This window comes from Bufo gargarizans, chromosome 2 (assembly GCF_014858855.1).
Source record: "Bufo gargarizans isolate SCDJY-AF-19 chromosome 2, ASM1485885v1, whole genome shotgun sequence".
Taxonomy (NCBI): domain Eukaryota; kingdom Metazoa; phylum Chordata; class Amphibia; order Anura; family Bufonidae; genus Bufo; species Bufo gargarizans.
The window spans coordinates 614418419-614439879 of record NC_058081.1 but is presented as its reverse complement, the minus strand read 5'-3'; the positions used below and the strand labels follow the sequence as shown (position 1 = coordinate 614439879).

Genomic DNA, 21461 nt, shown 5'->3' with positions numbered 1-21461 from the left:
AGGAACTTGACTCTCCCGGCCAGGCTGAGGGTGTTTTCTAGTCTTCACACTGGCCAATCCCAATCAGCGCAAGTCAGCAGCACAAAGAGGCAGCTGCTGATTGGCCAGTGTTTGCAGGCAGCGGGCGTCGCTCATACATACTCATACCAGAGCGTGACATGAGCGAGTGAAGTAGGCTGCGCACCCTTCTGCACCCTGTACCCAGCCCCAGACTGAAGGACTGACCGCCGGACACGGAGTCCAGGACGGTGGTCTATTGATTGGTTGGTGTGGACTGTGGTTTGTTGTGTATGGTAAGGGAAGGGATTGCCAGGCAGCTAGAGAACTCAGGGAGGGGGGCTCATAGAGGACAGTCTGCTTTCCTCCTACTCTGTCCTGTATGAGCCTCCCCCTCTGAATCCTCTATGAACCCCCTCTAATGCCCCCATTACCCCATTACCCCAAAATGCAGAGGGGGGCTGGAGTAGGAGACAAGCACACTGTCCTCTATGAACCCCCCCCCCCCCCCCCCCGAGTCCTCTATGAGCCCCCAACCCCTAATGCCCCCCAAAATGTCCAGGGGGGGGGGGGGGAGTAGAAGGAAAGCACACTGTCCTGAGCATTTTGGGGGGCATTAAGGGTTTGGGGGGCTCATAGTGGACAGTGTGCTCTTCTACTCCTCCCGGGCATTTTTGGGGGCATTAGGGGTTGGATAACCCCTCTAACTCCTTTCTGGACGTTCTGAGTGGGGCAAGAAGAAGAAGATGGAAGAGGAGGCAGCGCCGCCAGCATACAGTCCATGGGAGAGACACACAGGGAGGCACACTAAGGACACAGGTAACACTACCACATTATCAGCACTAGTGTTATCTGTGGTTTTACATAGGACTGCAGGTAACACTACTACATTTTCGGTAATCAGAGAGTTATCACTGTGTTATCTGTATTCAGAGAGCTATCACTGTGTTATTTGTGGTGTTACATAGGACTACAGGTGAAATCTACTACATTTTCTGTACTCGGAGAGTTATCACTGTGTTATTTGCAATGTTACATAGGACTGCAGATAAAACTTGTATGGAATATCCACAGGAGTCCCATAGATTCGGATACCACAGGGTTTTGTTCCTACGGCATTCCCTTTGCGACAAAACTGACCTGTGCCCTTCATTCTCTGGGTCAGTACGAATACGTACGAACGTATGTATACATTTCTTTATTGGCAAATGGGGGTGGAGCCAGGACAGGAGGTGGGATGGGCCAGGAGGTGGGCGGGGTTAGGGGGCCCAATTTAGATTCTTGCTATGGGGCCCAGTGATTTTTTATGTACGCCCCTGCTGTGTGCCAATAATTATTGAAGGGGAACTATCCCTAGTATAGGAAGCACAGCGGGAACAGTATTGGTGGAGGCAGGATGGGGTGTTCAGAAGGTGGAAGGATGATGGAAGACTAGGAAACTAAGATGTCTGTCTGTCAAACTCTGCAGAGAGAAGAGATGGCTGAAAGAAATCATCATGGCGGTGTGGTCTGAAAGTAGAAGATGAGGACAGAGAACATCTACATGTGGAAACATCACTTGATGTAATAGGTATGTGGGCCTGTATTAGGCTACCTTCATATCTGAGTTAGTGATTCTGGCAGGCTCTTCCAGCAGAGAACAGCCTGCCAGAATGCCCCAGCATTAACTATAATGACGTCTGGCAGAGATCCAGCCACAATCTGGCAAAAACGCAGACACAAACCGCTGCATGCCTGAGTTTGTGTCCGGCCAATTCCTTGCATTCTCTGCCGGATCAGGTGGCCAGAGCGTAGTGCCACAGGTGTGAAAGTTGCCGCATTCTGTATGTTTTATGTTTTATATTGCTATAAGTAATTTTAGGACGGATCAGGTTAGGTTGAGAATTTGGCTTGGGGAAGGGGTGGGGGGGAGGTTTGGGGGCCCAGGCACATTCTTTGCACAGGGGCCTTCTAATGTCTGTGTCCGCCCCTGATTGAAAGGCTGAGTAACCAGAGCAAGAATAGGAACCAAGTACAAGTAAGATCATCAGTTCTACACAGTGGAGCTGGAACCTACATACACCACCTCACTGAGCCTGTTATCGGGATTTACAGCTTTACCATCTGTATTTATGACAAAGTGCTGCTAATGGGTGATACTTATTGCAAGACTTCAATTTACAAGTAAAATTCCTGTTCAACTACTTCCTCTCTCATCATTCTACTCCGTCTCCTAATTGCACCTCACGGTGCTGGCGTCATGAACAACACAGGGGCCCAGCCACCAAAGCACCTTAAAGTGTAACTGCCGTTTCATTTTTTTACACTGTAATGGTATAGTGTACCCTACGGTATATGTGCATTTGTGTTTTAAAATGTAATCATTTTCTGTTTTATATGATAAAAACTCCCACAAATGTGTGCCACTTTACCATTGTGCAGCCCTCTCCTCAGTGCGTTGCCATGTGCAGTCTGTCTTCTCTATCTAAGAGGGATCAGCTCTGGGAGGAGGAGCTCGTTCACAGGCTCCTCCTCCCAGCCTTCATGCCTGCAAGGAGTCAGGGCTGCCCTTGTCTTCTTTCACAGCAGCGCAATGTGTAAGTGTACATGGCGCTGCTGGAGGGGAGAGCTGTGTTGGAGCTTGCTAGGAGGAACTAGGTGAGTATTTGGCTGTGTTACTAAGGTATAGGGAGCACCTGGCTGCAAAAATATGATCCTTGTGTGCTAGTGAATGTGAGGAGAGCAGGGGGTTATGGGAAGTGAGGGAAGTACAGGAAGGCCTCAAGAAACGGCAAAGATCACCACAGGAAGTGCAGCAGAGGCCATTTTAGGAAGTAGCTGAAATAGAGGCACAGAGAAATCTGGTTGCTAAGGGCTGAATACAGACATCAGAAAGGTAAAATTAGCTGCAGCTTCATGAATATATTCCCTTTAGCTTCACATATGTTAGGAATTTTATTTTTATTAGTAAAATGGCAGTTACACTTTAAATATCCATTACTATCAAGGGCGCCTCAACCACCATCAGGCTGGTGTTCCCTGCAATAGAGAGTGCCCCGGAGGATTTAGTGCTGTCTTCCCCTCCACTGCAGGCCGGCTCAGGGGACAACTGAACTGTTAGTACTATTACCCTCACTCAGCACATCGCCACCTTTAGGCTACATGCACATGAACATTAGGGCTCCGTGCCCTAATTGCGGTCTGCAATGCACAGGCACAGACTGTGGGGCAGCCTAATGCGGATCTTGCGGACCGATTCACTTGAATGGGGTCAGCCATCCGCATCCGACAGTCCGCACCGCAAAAAAAGTAGTGCATGCGCTACTTTTTTGCGGTGCAGAGGCACGGCCAGAAACACCACGGAAGCACTCTGTAGTGCTTCCGTGGGGTTCCGGTCCGTGCCTCCGTTCCGTATCTCCGTGATTGGTGACCCACTCAAGTGAATGGGTCCAAGATCCGTGATGCAGAATGCACACGGCCGGTGCCCATGTATTGTGGATCCGCTGTATGCGGGCTGCAAAATGGCCACGGGGGGCACACGGTCGTGCACATGTAGCCTTACACTCACATCCCTAGGGCGCCAGGCGCTGCACTTGAGGGACACAATGGGGATTTATTATTGGCAGACGGAGTCCATCTCAACCCGATTGGTTTAGACATATTTTTGTTGGACTTGAAGGATTGGGTGGAGAAGGCTTTGGAGGTCTTGGTTGGGAGTGGTCGGTAAGGCGGTCTGGTGCTCTCCGTGGCAGGGATGGCTCTGAAATATGCGGTGGTATCCTATATATGTGCTTGGTTCAGGGTCTCCAGCATACAGGATAGGTAGATGTTGAGACGTCATGAGCTCTAAGCAACCTTTCAGAGTTGGCGAATCGTGTGTTTAAAAGAAATGATCATGTAAATAGAGCTGTGGCCTCTCCCTTTACTGCCACTAAGTTGGTGTTGGGTCTTTATTTATTTGGTGTGGTGAGCGATTATACATGGTCAAAGGTGTGAGAAGTCCTTGCAGTCCCAGTCTAAACCATCCTCTTTGAGCTAACCACATCAGTAGCACAAATCTCTCTCCTGTACTGTTAGGCCTCATGCACACGACAATGTGCCGGCCATACCCATATTGCAGCCCGCAAACAGTGGGTCCGCAATATACGGCCACCAGCCGTGTGCGCACCCTATCACGGATGATGACCCATTCACTTGAATGGGTACGCAATCCGGGAGATACGGTGTGGTGCAAAACACAGGCACGGATTGGAATCCCACGGAAGCACTACAGAGAGCTTCCATGGGTTTTCTGTCCGTGCCTCCGCACAGCAAAAAAATAGTGCATGCACAACTTTTTTGCAGTGCAGACCGTCGGATGCGGATTGCGGAGCCCATTCAAGTGAATGTGTCGGCGTCTGCAGTCGATGGGCACATTATCGGTGCCCGTGTATTGCAAATTTGCAATTTGCGGTCTGCAGCATGGGGATGGCCGACCTTACAATGTATCAGAGCAGATAAAATGTATTAATCTGGACACTAGGCTGTTGCAGTCACAGAAAATAGACTGGATAGAAATGTAACAAATCCTCAGCTGTGAAATGTATAGAGGGTGTTCATACTCTGGATGTAAGGAGAATGTTTCCATTCATTCAGTTAGCAGAAATTTTGCAAACGGCTTGGAATGTGTCGCTTTCCCTTTAAGAGGGGGTGGCTGGAGCTTTCAGGAGACCACATGATGTCATGTATAAGCAGGAAGTAATCCGTGCAGAGCAGGGGTCTAGTGCACGGTAAGTAGGTTGTTGTTGAGGGTAAGGGTACTTTCACACTAGCATTATTCTTTTCCGGCATTGAGTTCCGGCCTAGGGACTCAATACCGGAAAAGAACTGATCAGTTTTATCCTAATGCATTCTGAATGGAGAGCAATCTGTTCAGGATGTCTTCAGTTCAGTCTTTTTGACTGTTCAGGATGGAGATAATATTTTTGCTGCTCGGGTGCGGACCCATTCACTCCAATGGGGCCGCAAAAATGCAGACAGCAATCTGTGTGCTTTCCGCATTCGTTGCTCCGTTCCATGGCCCCGCAAAAATTATAGATCATGTCCTATTCTTATTTTTTTTACTTGTTTTATTGAAAAAGAGTAACAAGGCATGTTTGTGGCACATTCATGTAAACATAATACAGTGTTACACTACAGATCAGATCATATAGAATGAGGATAATACATACTCAAGTAATTCAATGAAGAGAAGGTACATGATTTTCACTGCATATACATTGAAAATACAATAAACTGAGTAGTATAAAAGTATTGCGTGAGACTTTAAATGTTTCAATCCTATCAAGTGCGAATAGAAACTGCTGATCCCACTGAAGTTGTTGAATGTGATTCGCACCATAGACCCCATACTTTCTGGAATTTATCAGGACATTTTCTATTCACATATATCACCTTTTCAAAGGGAATTACCTGGTTGACCAGCCTTTTCCATAACCCCAATGTTGGTAGATCTTCCGGCATCCATTTGAGAGCAATAACTTTGCGGGCTAAAAATAAAGTTTTGCTTAGCAATATCTTGTTAGGGTCCATTCACACGTCCGTTGTTACTTTCCTGATCTGTTCCGTTTTTTGCTGACCAGATCTGGACCCATTCATTTTCAATGGGTCCTGAAAAAAATCTGACATTGTGCTGTCCGTTTTTTTTCAGGGCATAATGGAATAGGGCCTAAGCCCAATGATGAAAGTACCCCAAGTACTGCATTACTATGAGAGCATCTCAAACAGTTGGGTTGGGGAATTCTCCCAATCTTGTGTAGCCTGGTGGGGGTTAACCACCTCCCGACCGCCGTACGCGTATATGCGTCCGGGAGGTGGTTGTTTTACTCCTCCTGGACGCATATACGCATCCTCTCGCGAGACGCGAGATTTCCTGTGAACGCGCACAGGCGCGCGCGCTCACAGGAACAGAAGGTAAGCGAGTGGATCTCCAGCCTGCCAGCGGCGATCGCTCGCTGGCAGGCTGGAGATCCGAATTTTTTAACCCCTAACAGGTATATTAGACGCTGTTTTCATAACAGCGTCTAATATACCTCCTACCTGGTCCTCTGGTGGTCCCTTTTGTTAGGATCGACCACCAGAGGACTCAGGTAGGTCAGTACAGTCCCACCAAACACTACACTACACTACACCCCCCCCCCCCCCCCGGTCACTTATTAACCCCTTATAAACCCCTGATCACCCCATATAAACTCCCTGATCACCCCCCTGTCATTGATCACCGCCCTGTCATTGATCACCCCCCTATCAGGCTCCGTTCAGACGTCCGCATGATTTTTACGGATCCGATCCATGTCTCCATGGATCCGTAAAAATCATGCGGAAGTCTGAATGGAGCCTTACAGGGGGGTGATCAATGACAGGCGGGTGATCACCCATATACACTCCCTGATCACCCCCTGTCATTGATCACCGCCCTGTCAGGCTCCATTCAGACGTCCGCATGATTTTTACGGATCCGATCCATGGATCCGTAAAAATCATGCGGACGTCTGAATGGAGCCTTACAGGGGGGTGATCAATGACAGGCGGGTGATCACCCATATACACTCCCTGATCACCCCCCTGTCATTGATCACCCCCCTGTCATTGATCACCCCCCTGTCAGGCTCCATTCAGACGTCCGCATGATTTTTACGGATCCGATCCATGTATCCATGGATCCGTAAAAATCATGCGGACGTCTGAATGGAGCCTTACAGGGGGGGTGATCAGTGACAGGGGGGTGATCACCCTGATCACCCCCTGTCATTGATAACCCCCCTGTAAGGCTCCATTCAGACGTCCGCATGTGTTCTGTGGATCCGATCCATGTATCCATGGATCCGTAAAAAATCATGCGGATGTCTGAATGGAGCCTTACAGGGGGGGTGATCAGTGACAGGGGGGTGATCACCCTGATTACCCTGATCACCCCCTGTCATTGATAACCCCCCTGTAAGGCTCCATTCAGACATCCGCATGATTTTTTACGGATCCATGGATACATGGATCGGATCCACAGAACGCATGCGGACGTCTGAATGGAGCCTTACAGGGGGGTTATCAATGACAGGGGGTGATCAGTGACAGGGGGGTGATCACCCTGATTACCCTGATCACCCCCTGTCATTGATAACCCCCCTGTAAGGCTCCATTCAGACGTCCGCATGCGTTTTGTGGATCCGATCCATGTATCCATAAAAAATCATGCGGATGTCTGAATGAAGCCTTACAGGGGGGGTGATCAATGACAGGGGGGTGATCAGGGAGTCTATATGGGTGATCACCCCCCTGTCATTGATCACCCCCCCCCTGGTAAGGCTCCATTCAGCCATTTTTTTGGCACAAGTTAGCGGACATTTTTTGTTTGTTTTTGTTTTTGTTTTTTCTTACAAAGTCTCATATTCCACTAACTTGTGTCAAAAAATAAAATCTCCCATGAACTCGCCGTACCCCTCACGGAATCCAAATGCGTAAACATTTTTAGACATTTATATTCCAGACTTCTTCTCACGCTTTAGGGCCCCTAAAAAGCCAGGACAGTATAAATACCCCACATGTGACCCCATTTCGGAAAGAAGACACCCCAAGGTATTCCGTGAGGGGCATATTGAGTCCATGAAAGATTGAAATTTTTGTCCTAAGTTAGCGGAAAGTGAGACTTTGTGAGAAAAAAAACTAAAAAAATCAATATCCGCTAACTTATGCAAAAAAAAAAAAAAATTCTAGGAACTCGCCATGCCCCTCATTGAATACCTTGGGGTGTCTTCTTTCCAAAGTGGGGTCACATGTGGGGTATTTATACTGCCCTGGCTTTTTAGGGGCCCGAAAGTGTGAGAAGAAGTCTGGGATCCAAATGTCTAAAAATGCCCTCCTAAAAGGAATTTGGGCCCCTTTGCGCATCTAGGCTGCAAAAAAGTGTCACACATGTGGTATCGCCGTACTCAGGAGAAGTTGGGCAATGTGTTTTGGGGGGTCATTTTACATATACCCATGCTGGGTGAGAAAAATATCTTGGTCAAATGCCAACTTTGTATAAAAAAAATTGGAAAAGTTGTCTTTTGCCAAGATATTTCTCTCACCCAGCATGGGTATATGTAAAATGACAGCCCAAAACACATTCCCCAACTTCTCCTGAGTACGGTGATACCAGATGTGTGACACTTTTTTGCAGCCAAGGTGGGCAAAGGGGCACCTTTCGGATTTCGCAGGCCATTTTTTACACATTTTGATTTCAAGGTACTTCTTACACATTTGGGCCCCTAAATTGCCAGGGCAGTATAACTACGCCACAAGTGACCCCATTTTGGAAAGAAGACACCCCAAGGTATTCCGTGGGGGGCACGGCGAGTTCCTAGAATTTTTTATTTTTTGTCACAAGTTAGCGGAAAATTATGATTTTTCTTTTTTTTTCTTTTTTCCTTACAAAGTCTCATATTCCACTAACTTGCGACAAAAAATAAAAAATTCTAGGAACTCGCCATGCCCCTCACGGAATACCTTGGGGTGTCTTCTTTCCAAAATGGGGTCACTTGTGGCGTAGTTATACTGCCCTGGCAATTTAGGGGCCCAAATGTGTGAGAAGAACTTTGCAATCAAAATGTGTAAAAAATGCCCTGCAAAATCCGAAAGGTGCACTTTGGAATATGTGCCCCTTTGCCCACCTTGGCAGCAAAAAAGTGTGACACATCTGGTATCGCCGTACTCAGGAGAAGTTGGGCAATGTGTTTTGGGGTGTCATTTTACATATACCCATGCTGGGTGAGAAAAATATCTTGGTCAAATGCCAACTTTGTATAAAAAAATTGGAAAAGTTGTCTTTTGCCAAGATATTTCTCTCACCCAGCATGGGTATATGTAAAATGACAGCCCAAAACACATTCCCCAACTTCTCCTGAGTACGGCGATACCAGATGTGTGACGCTTTTTTGATGCCAAGGTGGGCAAAGGGGCACATATTCCAAAGTGCACCTTTCGGATTTCACCGGTCATTTTTTACAGATTTTGATTGCAAAGTTCTTCTCACACATTTGGGCCCCTAAATTGCCAGGGCAGTATAACTACCCCACAAGTGACCCCATTTTGGAAAGAAGACACCCCAAGGTATTCCGTGAGGGGCATGGCGAGTTCCTAGAATTTTTTATTTTTTGTCGCAAGTTAGTGGAATATGAGACTTTGTAAGGAAAAAAGAGAAAAAAGAAAAATCATCATTTTCCGCTAACTTGTGACAAAAAATAAAAAATTCTAGGAACTCGCCGTGCCCCCCACGGAATACCTTGGGGTGTCTTCTTTCCAAAATGGGGTCACTTGTGGCGTAGTTATACTGCCCTGGCAATTTAGGGGCCCAAATGTGTGAGAAGTACCTTGCAATCAAAATGTGTAAAAAATGCCCTGCAAAATCCGAAAGGTGCACTTTGGAATATGTGCCCCTTTGCCCACCTTGGCAGCAAAAAAGTGTGACACATCTGGTATCGCCGTACTCAGGAAAAGTTGGGGAATGTGTTTTGGGGGGTCATTTTACATATACCCATGCTGGGTGAGAAAAATATCTTGGTCAAATGCCAACTTTGTATAAAAAAATTTGAAAAGTTGTCGTTTGCCAAGATATTTCTCTCACCCAGCATGGGTATATGTAAAATGACCCCCCAAAACACATTCCCCAACTTCTCCTGAGTACGGCGATACCAGATGTGTCACACTTTTTTGCTGCCAAGGTGGGCAAAGGGGCACATATTCCAAAGTGCACCTTTCGGATTTCACCGGTCATTTCTTACACATTTTGATTGCAAAGTTCTTCTCACACATTTGGGCCCCTAAATTGCCAGGGCAGTATAACTACCCCACAAGTGACCCCATTTTGGAAAGAAGACACCCCAAGGTATTCTGTGAGGGGCATGGTGAGTTCCTAGAATTTTTTATTTTTTGTCGCAAGTTAGTGGAATATGAGACTTTGTAAGAAAAAAAAAAAAAAAAAAATCATCATCATTTTCCGCTAACTTGTGACAAAAAATAAAAAGTTCTATGAACTCACTATGCCCATCAGCGAATACCTTAGGGTGTCTACTTTCCGAAATGGGGTCATTTGTGGGGGTTTTCTACTGTCTGGGCATTGTAGAACCTCAGGAAACATGACAGGTGCTCAGAAAATCAGAGCCGTTTCAAAAAGCGGAAATTCACATTTTTGTACCATAGTTTGTAAATGCTATAACTTTTACCCAAACCATTTTTTTTTTGCCCAAACATTTTTTTTTATCAAAGACATGTAGAACTATAAATTTAGCGAAAAATTTATATATGGATGTCGTTTTTTTTGCAAAATTTCACAGCTGAAAGTGAAAAATGTCATTTTTTTGCAAAAAAATCGTTACATTTTGATTAATAACAAAAAAAGTAAAAATGTCAGCAGCAATAAAATACCACCAAATGAAAGCTCTATTAGTGAGAAGAAAAGGAGGTAAAATTCATTTGGGTGGTAAGTTGCATGACCGAGCGATAAACGGTGAAAGGAGTGTAGTGCCGAAGTGTAAAAAGTGGCCTGGTCATGAAGGGGGTTTCACCTAGCGGGGCTGAAGTGGTTAAATAGCTGCGGTGTAACATAAATAGCTGGATTAACCTGTTGTTAATCGAGGGAGATACATTAGTGACCGCTTCTAACGCCTCTGTCCAATCCTCCGCTGAGAGATGTGGAATGTTCCCTCTCCATCTGGCCTCAGCTAATATGGGCTGTGCTGACATGTGATTCTCCAAAAGATGAGTGTAGAGTACAGATACTATGCCTCTAGGTCCCTGTGATTTAATGACTCTAATAATGGGATAAGAGGAGATGGCCTTATTTCCGTCCCTAAATTGTTCCTGAAGGGCATGCCTGATCTGTAGGTATTTTAAAAGTTGGGTGCGTGCTATTCCATATCGTTCTTGGATTTGAGAGAAGGAGCGTAAGACGCCTTCATTATATAAATCCCGCAGAGTTACAATCCCGGATGCAGCCCAAACGTGTGTTCCCTCTATCCCTTGTAAATGGGGGAATAAAGGGTTATCCCATAAAGGTATGATGTCGGCCCAATCCTGACGTTTCCCATATAAGGAGAGCATTCGTGTCGGCGTCATGCACCTCAAGAAAAACCTGTAATTGGTCCGGGACTCTATCTTGTTCTTTTAATAGGGTAAGCCAAAATGGATGGATTCTCGTTTTCAAACAAGGGTTTAACCCTTGTAAGACATTGAACTGTGCAATTAGGGGTGCATGGTCAGATACACTTTGTGGGCCATGAGAGACAGTGGACAGTTCCAAGTAAGCATCAGGGGACCCAAATATGTAGTCATTCCTGGACAAAGCTGCAAGAGTATTCTATTACATCTGGGTGTTTTTCCCTCCAGAAATCTAACCATCCCACCTCTCCAGCCCAAGCCGCCAACAAAGTAGGAGGGCTGTGAGCCGGGGATGCCGGATGGGCACAAAAGCTGTGAGTCCATGACCATATTAATGTCCCCTACACATAGAAGTTTTGCGTGTGGGTATTGAGCTGCAAATATGGTTGCAGTTTGCAGAATTGTCAGATCAACAGGAGGGGGGCAGTAAATGTTCAGGATCACAAACGGAGTACCATTCACGTGTGCATAAACAAAAACGTACCGTATCTTCCCTCTGGATCACTCTCAATCGTATGTAGCTCCCATCTGACAGAGCGGTTGATTAGCAGAGACACTCCCCTGGAATGTGAGGTACCGTACGAGTGATATGCACATTGAACCCATGACTTCTGGAGTCTACCGGCTGTATCAGTTGTTGAGTGAGTCTCCTGCAAACTGAGTATGTGAGGAGCATACCTGCGGACATGTGTAAAAACAGACATTCTTTTACCCGTGTCTCCTAGCCCTCTCACATTCCAGGAGATTAAAACTAAGGTGGCCATAGCATTCGTACCTCATATCTCAATGCAAATCGACACTTCTGCTGCAATATCGAATAGCTTCCTTCCATCGAATCGCCCCCACACATTCACAGTTCTGCCTGCAGTTAATGATCTACCACATAATGCCCGAACAGAGTATACAAGCTTGAGGCAAAACAAAACATGCCATAAACGAATACTGCAATAAAGTGCATATTGCCCAATGTGGGAAAGTGACTTCCCTGTGGCTACAGCATCAGGGACCTGCATGTTGCAAGGTAGTAGATAAACTATGCAGGTATCTGATCAGCTCCCACGAATATTGTATAGCATACTGACATATAACTAATGGCGTACATACATAACAGTGAAACTCACTCTGAGGTGGCAGTTCGTAATCATTACAAAGTCAAAAACGGAACATTTTCGCATAGTGTAAGTAGCTATTCTCCACCACCAGATAACAGTAAGTCCCGTTGATAGAGTCCCCAAGTAAAAAAAACAAGGTATTAATGCCATACCGCTTCTCAAGATGGCGCTACCCTGCGCTATTTCCTGACGACCCAATCATCTGCCTCCTTGGGGTCAGTGAAGAAGAGCGATTTTTCTCCATCTACCACCCGCAGCCTGGCGGGGTATGCCATGGAATATGGTAAGTTCATGTCCCGAAGCCTTCTCTTGACATAAACAAAGGTCGCCCTTTTCTTCTGAAGCTCGGCGAAGAAATCAGGAAACAAGGACACTTTGGCATTTTCGTGCATGATGGTCTGCTTCCTCCTCGCCTGTGTAAGGATAAGGTCACGATCCTTCCAATTTAACATGCGTTCTAGCAGCGGCCTAGGTGGAGCTCCAGGTGGCGGTGGACGAACTGGAACCCTGTGGGCTCTCTCCACTGCATAGGCCATGGAAAAGGCTGCCTCTGGAAAGGTAGATTTGAACCAGGTTTCTAGGAAAGTGGGAGGATCTGGCCCTTCTGTTCGCTCCGGTAGGCCCAAAATGTGCACATTATTCCTCCTGGCCCTGTTTTCCAAATGATCACACTTTTGCCTCCATAAGGAGACCGAATCTTCTAGGGCATGGATCTTGGCCGGTATGGGACGAGTGAGATCCTCCAATTCTGAGATCCTCTCCTCCGCTCCCTTCACCCGCTCTCTGAGTTGCGGAACTCTCCGCTGCCACCAATGATGGGGGGAGAGGGGAGGCCGCACTGGCCACCAATGAAATTAATACAGTAGAGGGAGGGAAGGGGGGGGGCCGCACTGGCCACCAATTAAATTAATACAGTAGAGGGAGGGAGGGGGGGCCGCACTGGCCACCAATGAAATTTATACAGTAGAGGGAGGGAGGGGGGGCCGCACTGGCCACCAATGAAATTAAAACTGGGGAGGGAGGGGGGTCTGCTGCCTGCCAGCACCTGATCTCTTACAGGGGCTATGATACGCACAATTAACCCCTCAGGTGCGGCATCTGAGGGGTTAATTGTGCTGATCACAGCCCCCTGTAAGAGATCGGATGCTGCCAGGCAGCAGGTTGCAGTCATGTACACAGTTCTTAGTATATTCTAACTTGAGGCGTCCCCATCACTATGGGAACGCCTCTGTGTTAGAATATACTGTCGGATCTGAGTAAGTGAAAACTTAGATCTGAAAAAGCTTTTATGCAGACGGATCTTCGGATCCGTCTGTATGAAAGTAGCCTACTGCCACGGACGCGGATACCAATCTTGTGTGCATCCGTGTTTTTTCACGGACCCATTGACTTGAATGGGTCCGTGAACCATTGTCCGTCAAAAAAATAGGACAGGTCAAATTTTTTTGACGGACAGGAAACACTGATCATGGCCGCTGATGAACAACGGTGCATTTTCCGAGTTTTCAACGGACCCATTGAAAGTCAATGGGTCTGCAGAAAATCACGGAAAACGGAACAACGGCCATAGATGCACACAACAGTCGTGTGCATGAGGCCTTAGGCTGAGTTCACACTTTAGTTATTTGGTCAGTTATTTTAATTGGTTAATGAGCCAAAACCAGGTGTGGGTCAAAAACTCAGAAAAGGTGAAAGTCACATCATTACACCTTATCTCTGAGTAGGCTTCACTACTGGTTTTGTCTCACAATCACTGATGGAAATAACCGTAGGCCACCCAGGCCGGTATTGAAGGATGACAAACAGCTTGAAGAAACGGCGTGGTGCAGAACGGACGCACAGATCAGAAGCACTACGAAGCGTTTCCTTTCAGGTCCATACCTCTGCATTGCATAAGGCATGTTCTATGTTTTGCCGTATATTGTGGATTGCGGACCCATTCAGGTCAGTGGGTTTGTGCAGCATTACGGGATTCACACGGCCTGTGCCCATGCAATATGCAGTCCGCGGCACGGGGCACAAACTGTCGTGTGAATGAGCCCTAATGTGCAGGAAGCATGTTTTAGGGCAGGAGGAGCTGAGCAATTTCACAAAAATTTACACCTGGAAGCAGGAGTAAATTTTGGTGAAAAACTACTCTACTCAGGGAATGGAGCGGTTTTTCACAATAGGCGCACTGACTGGAGGATGCGCCTAATTTATGATAAGGCGTGCACATCATAATAAATTAGGCGCATCTTTTGGCAGAGCAGGGTATGTTAATGGCAGTCCCCAAACTTATCCAGAAACAGACATAGCCAAGAGTAAACCTTTCAATAGCTGGAGAGAAGAGGATCTACCACTCCCACAGTCACCCATGATGTGATATTTTGTCATTCCCAGTATGTGAGATGAGCCGCATGAACAAAGTTCCCGAAGGCGTCCTGCTGGAAATCCTGTCTGCTGTTCCTGCGCCCGATCTAATCCACCGCTGCCGACCTGTCTGTACCCTCTGGAGAGATATTGTTGACTCACCCGCTTTATGGAAGACAAAATGTCAGCAGGACGGATTTGTATCAAATCGCTGCAAACGGAACCCACCGGACTGGAAGATGTTCTATTTTCTGCATCTACGGAAAAGGAATTTACTAAAAAACCCAATTGCTGCAGGTTAGATTTTATTTTTCTGGGGAAGGAAGTTGTTGGTTTCAGTCTCCATGTAAAAGATCACAGTAATTGCCTTTCAGTGGTTGCACCTTAGAGACAACGTGGCTTGTTTATTTAGTCAATAAAATAGTGACAAGTCCGGTTTTACGTCGTGTTTCACAGTTGGGTGGAACGGGGCAGAGTTAATTTCCCTTCAGTCATCTGAAGATCTGGTATTTCTTGATTCAATATCACTATCTGAAGATCTGGTATTTCTTGATTCAATATCACTATCTGAAGATCTGGTATTTCTTGATTCCATATCACTATTATATGACAACCCCTATAGGTAGTTTTCCTGAATAACTTCTTCAGTGACAAAGACTGAAGAATTGAAGTAGTTTGGCAACATTTCTGTATTCTGTATTTCGGTATTATTTTGTTTAAAAAAAAATGTGGTATTGCTACATTTTTGCAGAACAATTCAAGTACTGGCATAAAAATGAAAATGGAGGACACCAGTGGAAGGTGGAGACCCTCCCAGGAAACCATGGCCGGCCTTTCCCAGATGAAAAAGTAAAGGAATACTTTGTCACCTCTTTTGGGTATGTTTCTAGGGCCACCTTTGTTCTGTCTTGACCTGTTAATTAAAGTGCTATCCCCATCTCAGACAGTAGGATATGCCATCAATAACTAATATAAATAAGTACTGCAAAGCGTACAAGGGTGTAAGGTAACACACCCAGCACAAACTACCTAGGTATGTTTCAAATAAAGATTCTAGAAAGGTAGTATCATGGAGCAATTAAAACATACGTTTTAAACATCCATTAGTAAAAAAAATAAGAAAAAAAACCACACAAATATTGAAAAATGGTGTGCAATGTTTTCTTTTATATTAGATTAAATGTATGATTAATAATTATGTTTTAAAGAGGACCTTTCACCGATCCTGACATTGTGAACTAAGTATACAGACATGGAGAGCGGCGCCCGGGGATCTCACTGCACTTACTATTATCCCTGGGCGCCGCTCTGTTCTCCTGCTATGCCCTCCGGTATCTCCGCTCACTAAGTTATAGTAGGCGGAGTCTGCCCATGTTCTGCTCGAGTGCTGGCCAATCGCATTGCAGAGCTCACAGCCTGGGAGAAAATAACCTCCCAGGCTGTGAGCTCTGCGCTGCGATTGGCCAGCGCTAGAGCAGAACATGGGCAGACTCCGCCTACCATAACTTAGTGACTGAAATCTCCGCCTACTATCTCTTGCTCTATAATATTACCTTTCTAGAATCCTGATATGCCATCAATGTCAGATAGGTGCAGGACCCACTCCTATTTTCAGAATGAGGCCCCTAAACTGAATGGAGAGCAGCAACGCATATGCGACCACCCTTCATTCATCGATATGGGAGTTATGGAGATAGCCGAGCCAGAGCTCTGTTATTTTCAACAGCCCCATAGCAATGAATGGAAAGGTGGCAGCTGTTGCAAGGAGCGCTAACAATTCTCCACTTCTGAAAATAGCTGAGCTTGGCTACTTTCGAAACTTCCATAGCAAAAAGTGCTTTACTTTCGGGGGACCATCCTGCAAAGAGATACTGTACAGGTCTCATAAGAGGGACCTGACCCTAGTTGACATTGATAGCATATCCCAGCTATATGCCATCAATGTCTGATATGAGCCAACCCCTTTAAGAAGTCAAGAAGAGTCCCTGTCACCATACTAGCGATTCTGACTCCTGTAAAGCAGGAAGAGACCTTTATTCTAAAGAGTCAAGCAGGTGGGGCTCCCCTGGCTGGCACTTTTCCGGGCTAATTAACAGGAATGATAATGACCAGAAGTCTTAAGCCTTGATAGGGCATCATATAGTGCCAAAGGCACCTCCGTCCTTTAGCATACATAAGTAATTTCCCCACCCACGGCCTGGTCTGGATACAGTATTAACCCAGGGATTGTCTAGGATTAGAGAAACATGACAGCTTTTTTCCCCAAAACTTTTTTTTAACGGCCATCGCATGTCCGTTTTAAGACCAATGGTAGTCTATGCAGTTATTCACACAGCAGTTTTTTTTACGTCCAGAGAATAACGGATGTCAAAAGATAGAACATATCCGAGCTTGTCCGTTTTCCAATGACCGACTGCTCCCATACAATCTGAATTTCTCAGAAAGGCATCAGCGAAAAAAAGTCTATTAAAAATTGACAGTTTATCCATTTTTAACGGACGTTTTTTTTTTCTGTCGTGTGCATATGTTTTCTTTTTTTCTCAGACCAAGCAGTGGTAGAAGCCATCTTTTGCAGATATGAAGCTATCATTTAGCCAGTCACCCAGGCTTCCTAGAAATACCTACTTCTTGCTCCGCCCAATCTTTTTCTGGCTCCTCCCATTTTAGCTGCTTTGACTATAGGATCTTATCTATGTTTTCCAGGTTGTGTTTGAAGTCTCAGACTATCAACTTGAAGAAGGAAGGATATCCCAATGAGTTCATGGATATAGTTCAACCCGATATAGTCATCAAGGACTGGCAAGTCTATAGGTTTTCAGTTCCCTCAACTTGAAAAAAAATCAGTCCATCTGTTTTCTGGGAAAGCTGGGTGGCAACTGATGGCTACCATTCCAGCTGTCACTCAGCTTTCCCAGACTCCTGAACTGCTGTGAGGTCATGCCGAGCTACCTATTCCTGAATGGCTGCACAGATATGCCCTCCATGGGTCTGGGAAACTTGGTGGTAGACCCTTTTGGAGTTTTAATCATGGCTGCCTTGTTGTCACATACTTTCCCAGGCCACAAATATGTCTAGTTATGCAGCAATACAATATTGGGGATAAGCAAAGTTGCCATTCAGGAATCTGGAAAAGTTTTTGACTAGATGATAATCAAGAATAAGGCAATTAAACAAATTGTATTTATTGGGGTTTGGTGAGGAAATGCACTTTAATGAATGACTCTCGCCTTGTCCACCCAGGTACGCAGCGAGAAATGACTGTGGGTGCAAGTACCAGATCCTTGTACAACTGCTGTCACAAGACAAGACTGTAATGGCGGAGTTTCAGCCGGAGCCTGTTATTATAGAGCAGTGGAGTAATGCAGAGTGGTCCCAGGTATTCATATTATGTAGGAGACAGCTGGGCAGATGAAAAAGTGAAGCAGTTGCCCAAAGCAACCAATCAGCTTGCTGCTTCTATTTTTTTTATAAAAAACAAGATGGCTGCACACCATTATACATACAAACAATAGAGCTAAGAACTGGGGGTCATTTTAAATAAAAGTGGTACAATACCGACTATAAATTAGTTAATGGAGGCTCTTAGCGCACATATTTGCTCAAACATGTGTCGGGCCCATCTACCAGGCGTCAAGGTGGCTTCCGCAGATGGGTCCCTAACACTAATACTGCCTCTCTTTGGACTTACCTAAGCCTACAATATTCAGAGCAGTGTAGAGACCAGCTACATACGTACTCTGCTCAGAAGTCCCAGGTAGATGGGCGTGTTCAGTCTAAAAGAGGCGCTACCCTCAATATATGCTGCAAGAGAATTTAGACAAGAACCTTCAGAATCACAGGTGCATATCCATGAGGCAAACATAATTATAAAAAAAAAACAAATGGCTGCACACTATTATACATACAAACAATAGAGCTAAGAAATGGGGGTCATTCTAAATAAATCTATTTTTTGAAGGAGCCTCTGGGAAATGAGAGCTGCAATCTGATTGGTTGTTATGGACAACTGCAACGCTTTTCCTCCACTCTAGTTTTAATCAACCCCCCCCCCCCCCTTCCTTCCTCTTTGGCTCCAAGAAAAAAGGAACTGAACAATATATGTTCTAATTGTGTGACCTTCAGCCGGCCATTAGATAGACCATCAATGTGTGGAGGTCCAACTCTCAGCACCCTGCTGAGCAGCATTGCAGCAAACAACATACACCCCCTTCATCCTCTATCCAGTTGTAGTGCAACATGTACCACTGCGGCTCTGCCTGGTACTGAGCGTTGGTGTAACTAGAACTGACTGGGCCTCACAGAAAATTTTTGAATGACCTCCTTCCCCCATCTTGGTCCCCTTAATGCGGACCTTAGACCAGACCAAAAAAAAAAAGATACTCCCCTCTCTTCTACTCCTACGGGCGCCTCCACTCTTCATACAGCATGCTCTACACTGTGACCCGACGTCACCCAGTGGCGTAGTGCGCTCCTGATAGCCTGGCAAGTGACTCTCGCAGTGTGACTGCTCATGAAAGAACAGTCGCACTTATGTTCTTAGAGATAAAGGCTTCAATAGGATGGGAGGTGGGAACTAATGTGATGTGGGAATGGATGTGATGTGATATAGGTTGGATGGATGGTGATGTGCGAATGGATGTGATGAGATGTAGAGATTAGTATAATGGGGAGGGATTGTAGGGATGGATGTTTGGAGATAAAAGTGATGGGATGTATGTGTGGTGATGGGATGTAGTAAAAATAGATGAGGGGATGCGTGTGGTGATGGCAAATTCAAATGCGATGTAGGGTGTGATGGGATATTCAGATGGATGTGATACGGTTGCGATGAAGGGAGACTATTGATTTGAAGCAGATGTGATGTGGGCTGAATGTGATGGGATGTAGGGATTGATTCGATATGGATGGGATTCAAGGGACATTAAAGGTGTATTCCTATCTCAGAAATGGCTCAGCTCACTGCTTACGTCATTATCTGTAACTGCCAATGACTTGTATAGGAATTATGGAAACCGCACAACACGACCCACCCGTCTGTTACGTAGTTTCAACTACATCTTGTCACCACATCCATACCAGACACAACCCCATTCTAGACACAGCCGCAGGTCCCACATCTATCAGACCTTTATGTCACATCCTGTGTCTATGTCCTTAATCTCTGAGATGGGAATACCCCTTTAAATTGTTTCTCCTCTCATTATTCCTCACAGATTGAACACACGTTCAGAAAATACGGCCCTGGTGTACGCTACATATATTTTGAACATGGTGGAAAAGACACCCAGTTTTGGGCTGGATGGTATGGTATACGGGTGACAAACAGCAGCGTGACCATTGATCCCGGAGACCTCAGCACATAAGTCTGTGGACATCTACTGGAAGCTTCAGTTTCTTCATCCAGTTCCAGAAAAGAAATACAGCTTCACTTACCTGAATCAGACTAATACGATACAACTGGCTTAAAGGGAATCTGTCACCAAATGTTGATGTTGAAGAGTTGTCACATCCTCCAACAGAATAAGCTTTCAGGCAGCACAGTGCTCAGGGCCCTCCAGTAGTGCCGGACTGGGCTGTCTAGGCCCCACCATTAAAATTTATTTTGGGGGCCCACCATATGAATACATCAGAATATTACCTGCTCACACAACAGCAAGATACTACAAGATGATGGATTATGGGGTCCCTGTGGCTACTTTGAGAAGGCAGGTCTATCAGAAAGGAGGACACTGTCTGTCCTGCCTCTATACCTGTACATCAGCTCAGCCACATTACCATGTCTGTAATAATAATCTGGGTAGTAGCTTAAATATTCTACCTAGTTTTTTTATGCACTTAGGGGCACATTTACTATAGTGTCTGTTTCGGACTGTCTTGATATTTCTAGTCTCACTTACCAACTGATTTTGCGCCTGTTTAGGGGGTATTTGCTCCTTGTTCGTCTAATTCTTATTTTAAGTCTAATTTTGGAGTTGTCTTTGTTTTGCGCCTTATTTCCCATGTATTTATCTCTGTACAGCTAAATTATGTGCATAAACAGTCTTATTTCTTCTTCCCTCCTGACCAGGCTTATTTTCCCAACAGTTTTGAGGAGGAACTTGCGCAATTTTTTGAATTGAAAGAGATAGAGTTGCTGCTTTTTTTCTAGTCATTTGAACAATTTTTTTTAAAAAAAAGCAAATCAGACAAGTCTTAGGGGGTCAGTTACTATCAGAAATACGCCTATATTAGGCGTATTTCTGGTGCAAATTGTGATGCAAAGGTTATTTGCGCTGCAATCTGCGACTTTTCTCTGCTCACGACAGGTCTAAAAAAGTGGGCGTTGCGTGGGCAGGGAAGGGAAGAGGCCGGTAGGCCCATCTCATTCATCATTTTCTACGCCAGTTTTTTTTATTAAGGGATCATAAATTTGAGCCAAGTACGGAAACACTGAACAGTTGGACATTTGTATTCAAAGGTTTAGAGAAGGTCACATTAAGTTCACCTGTAAAGGTTAGAGTGCATTTTAGGTTCATCCTGAAATTTCACCCAAAAGCCAAATATCCCAAACTTTTTGTGAGTGGTGTATTGTGACCAATTTTTTCCCTAAAATATAATAAAAATCTGCAGTGATTATGAACTGTCTTCTGTCAAATTGGTAAAGATTCTATTCAGCTATTGTTTATATCTATGGCTGGTCAAGCTGGCAAGCCATATCAGCTTTACAAGGGGAAAAAATTATCCAGCACTCTTCCAGTAAAAAATATAAAAAATACTATTTATTGAAGCATGGTAAAATAGAGAAACCGCACGACAAACCCTCCCCTCCCACCCCCCCCTTCAGATGCCTACATGTTTCAAGTCGCAGTCCAG

General features: G+C 45.4%; 2 protein-coding genes across 2 annotated transcripts in view; one reads left to right on the top strand and one right to left on the bottom strand.

Annotated features, from left to right (window-relative positions):
• LOC122928830 (F-box only protein 2-like) overlaps window positions 1-2459 on the bottom strand; it is a 30137-nt gene extending 27678 nt beyond the window's left edge. The window contains exon 1 of the mRNA XM_044282095.1: window positions 2409-2459. The gene's annotated coding sequence lies outside the window, so the exon portion shown is untranslated. The remainder of the gene's footprint in view (window positions 1-2408) is intronic.
• Window positions 2460-4695: 2236 nt separating this feature from the next.
• Window positions 4696-21228, top strand: LOC122928829 (F-box only protein 6-like). The gene is made up of 6 exons (XM_044282092.1): window positions 4696-4745; window positions 14640-14906; window positions 15361-15487; window positions 17313-17408; window positions 17850-17985; window positions 19823-21228. Exons 2-6 carry the CDS (start codon window positions 14648-14650, stop codon window positions 19970-19972), a joined length of 768 nt encoding a protein of 255 aa, XP_044138027.1. The 5' UTR covers window positions 4696-4745; window positions 14640-14647; the 3' UTR covers window positions 19973-21228.
• The last annotated feature ends 233 nt before the right edge of the window (window positions 21229-21461 follow it).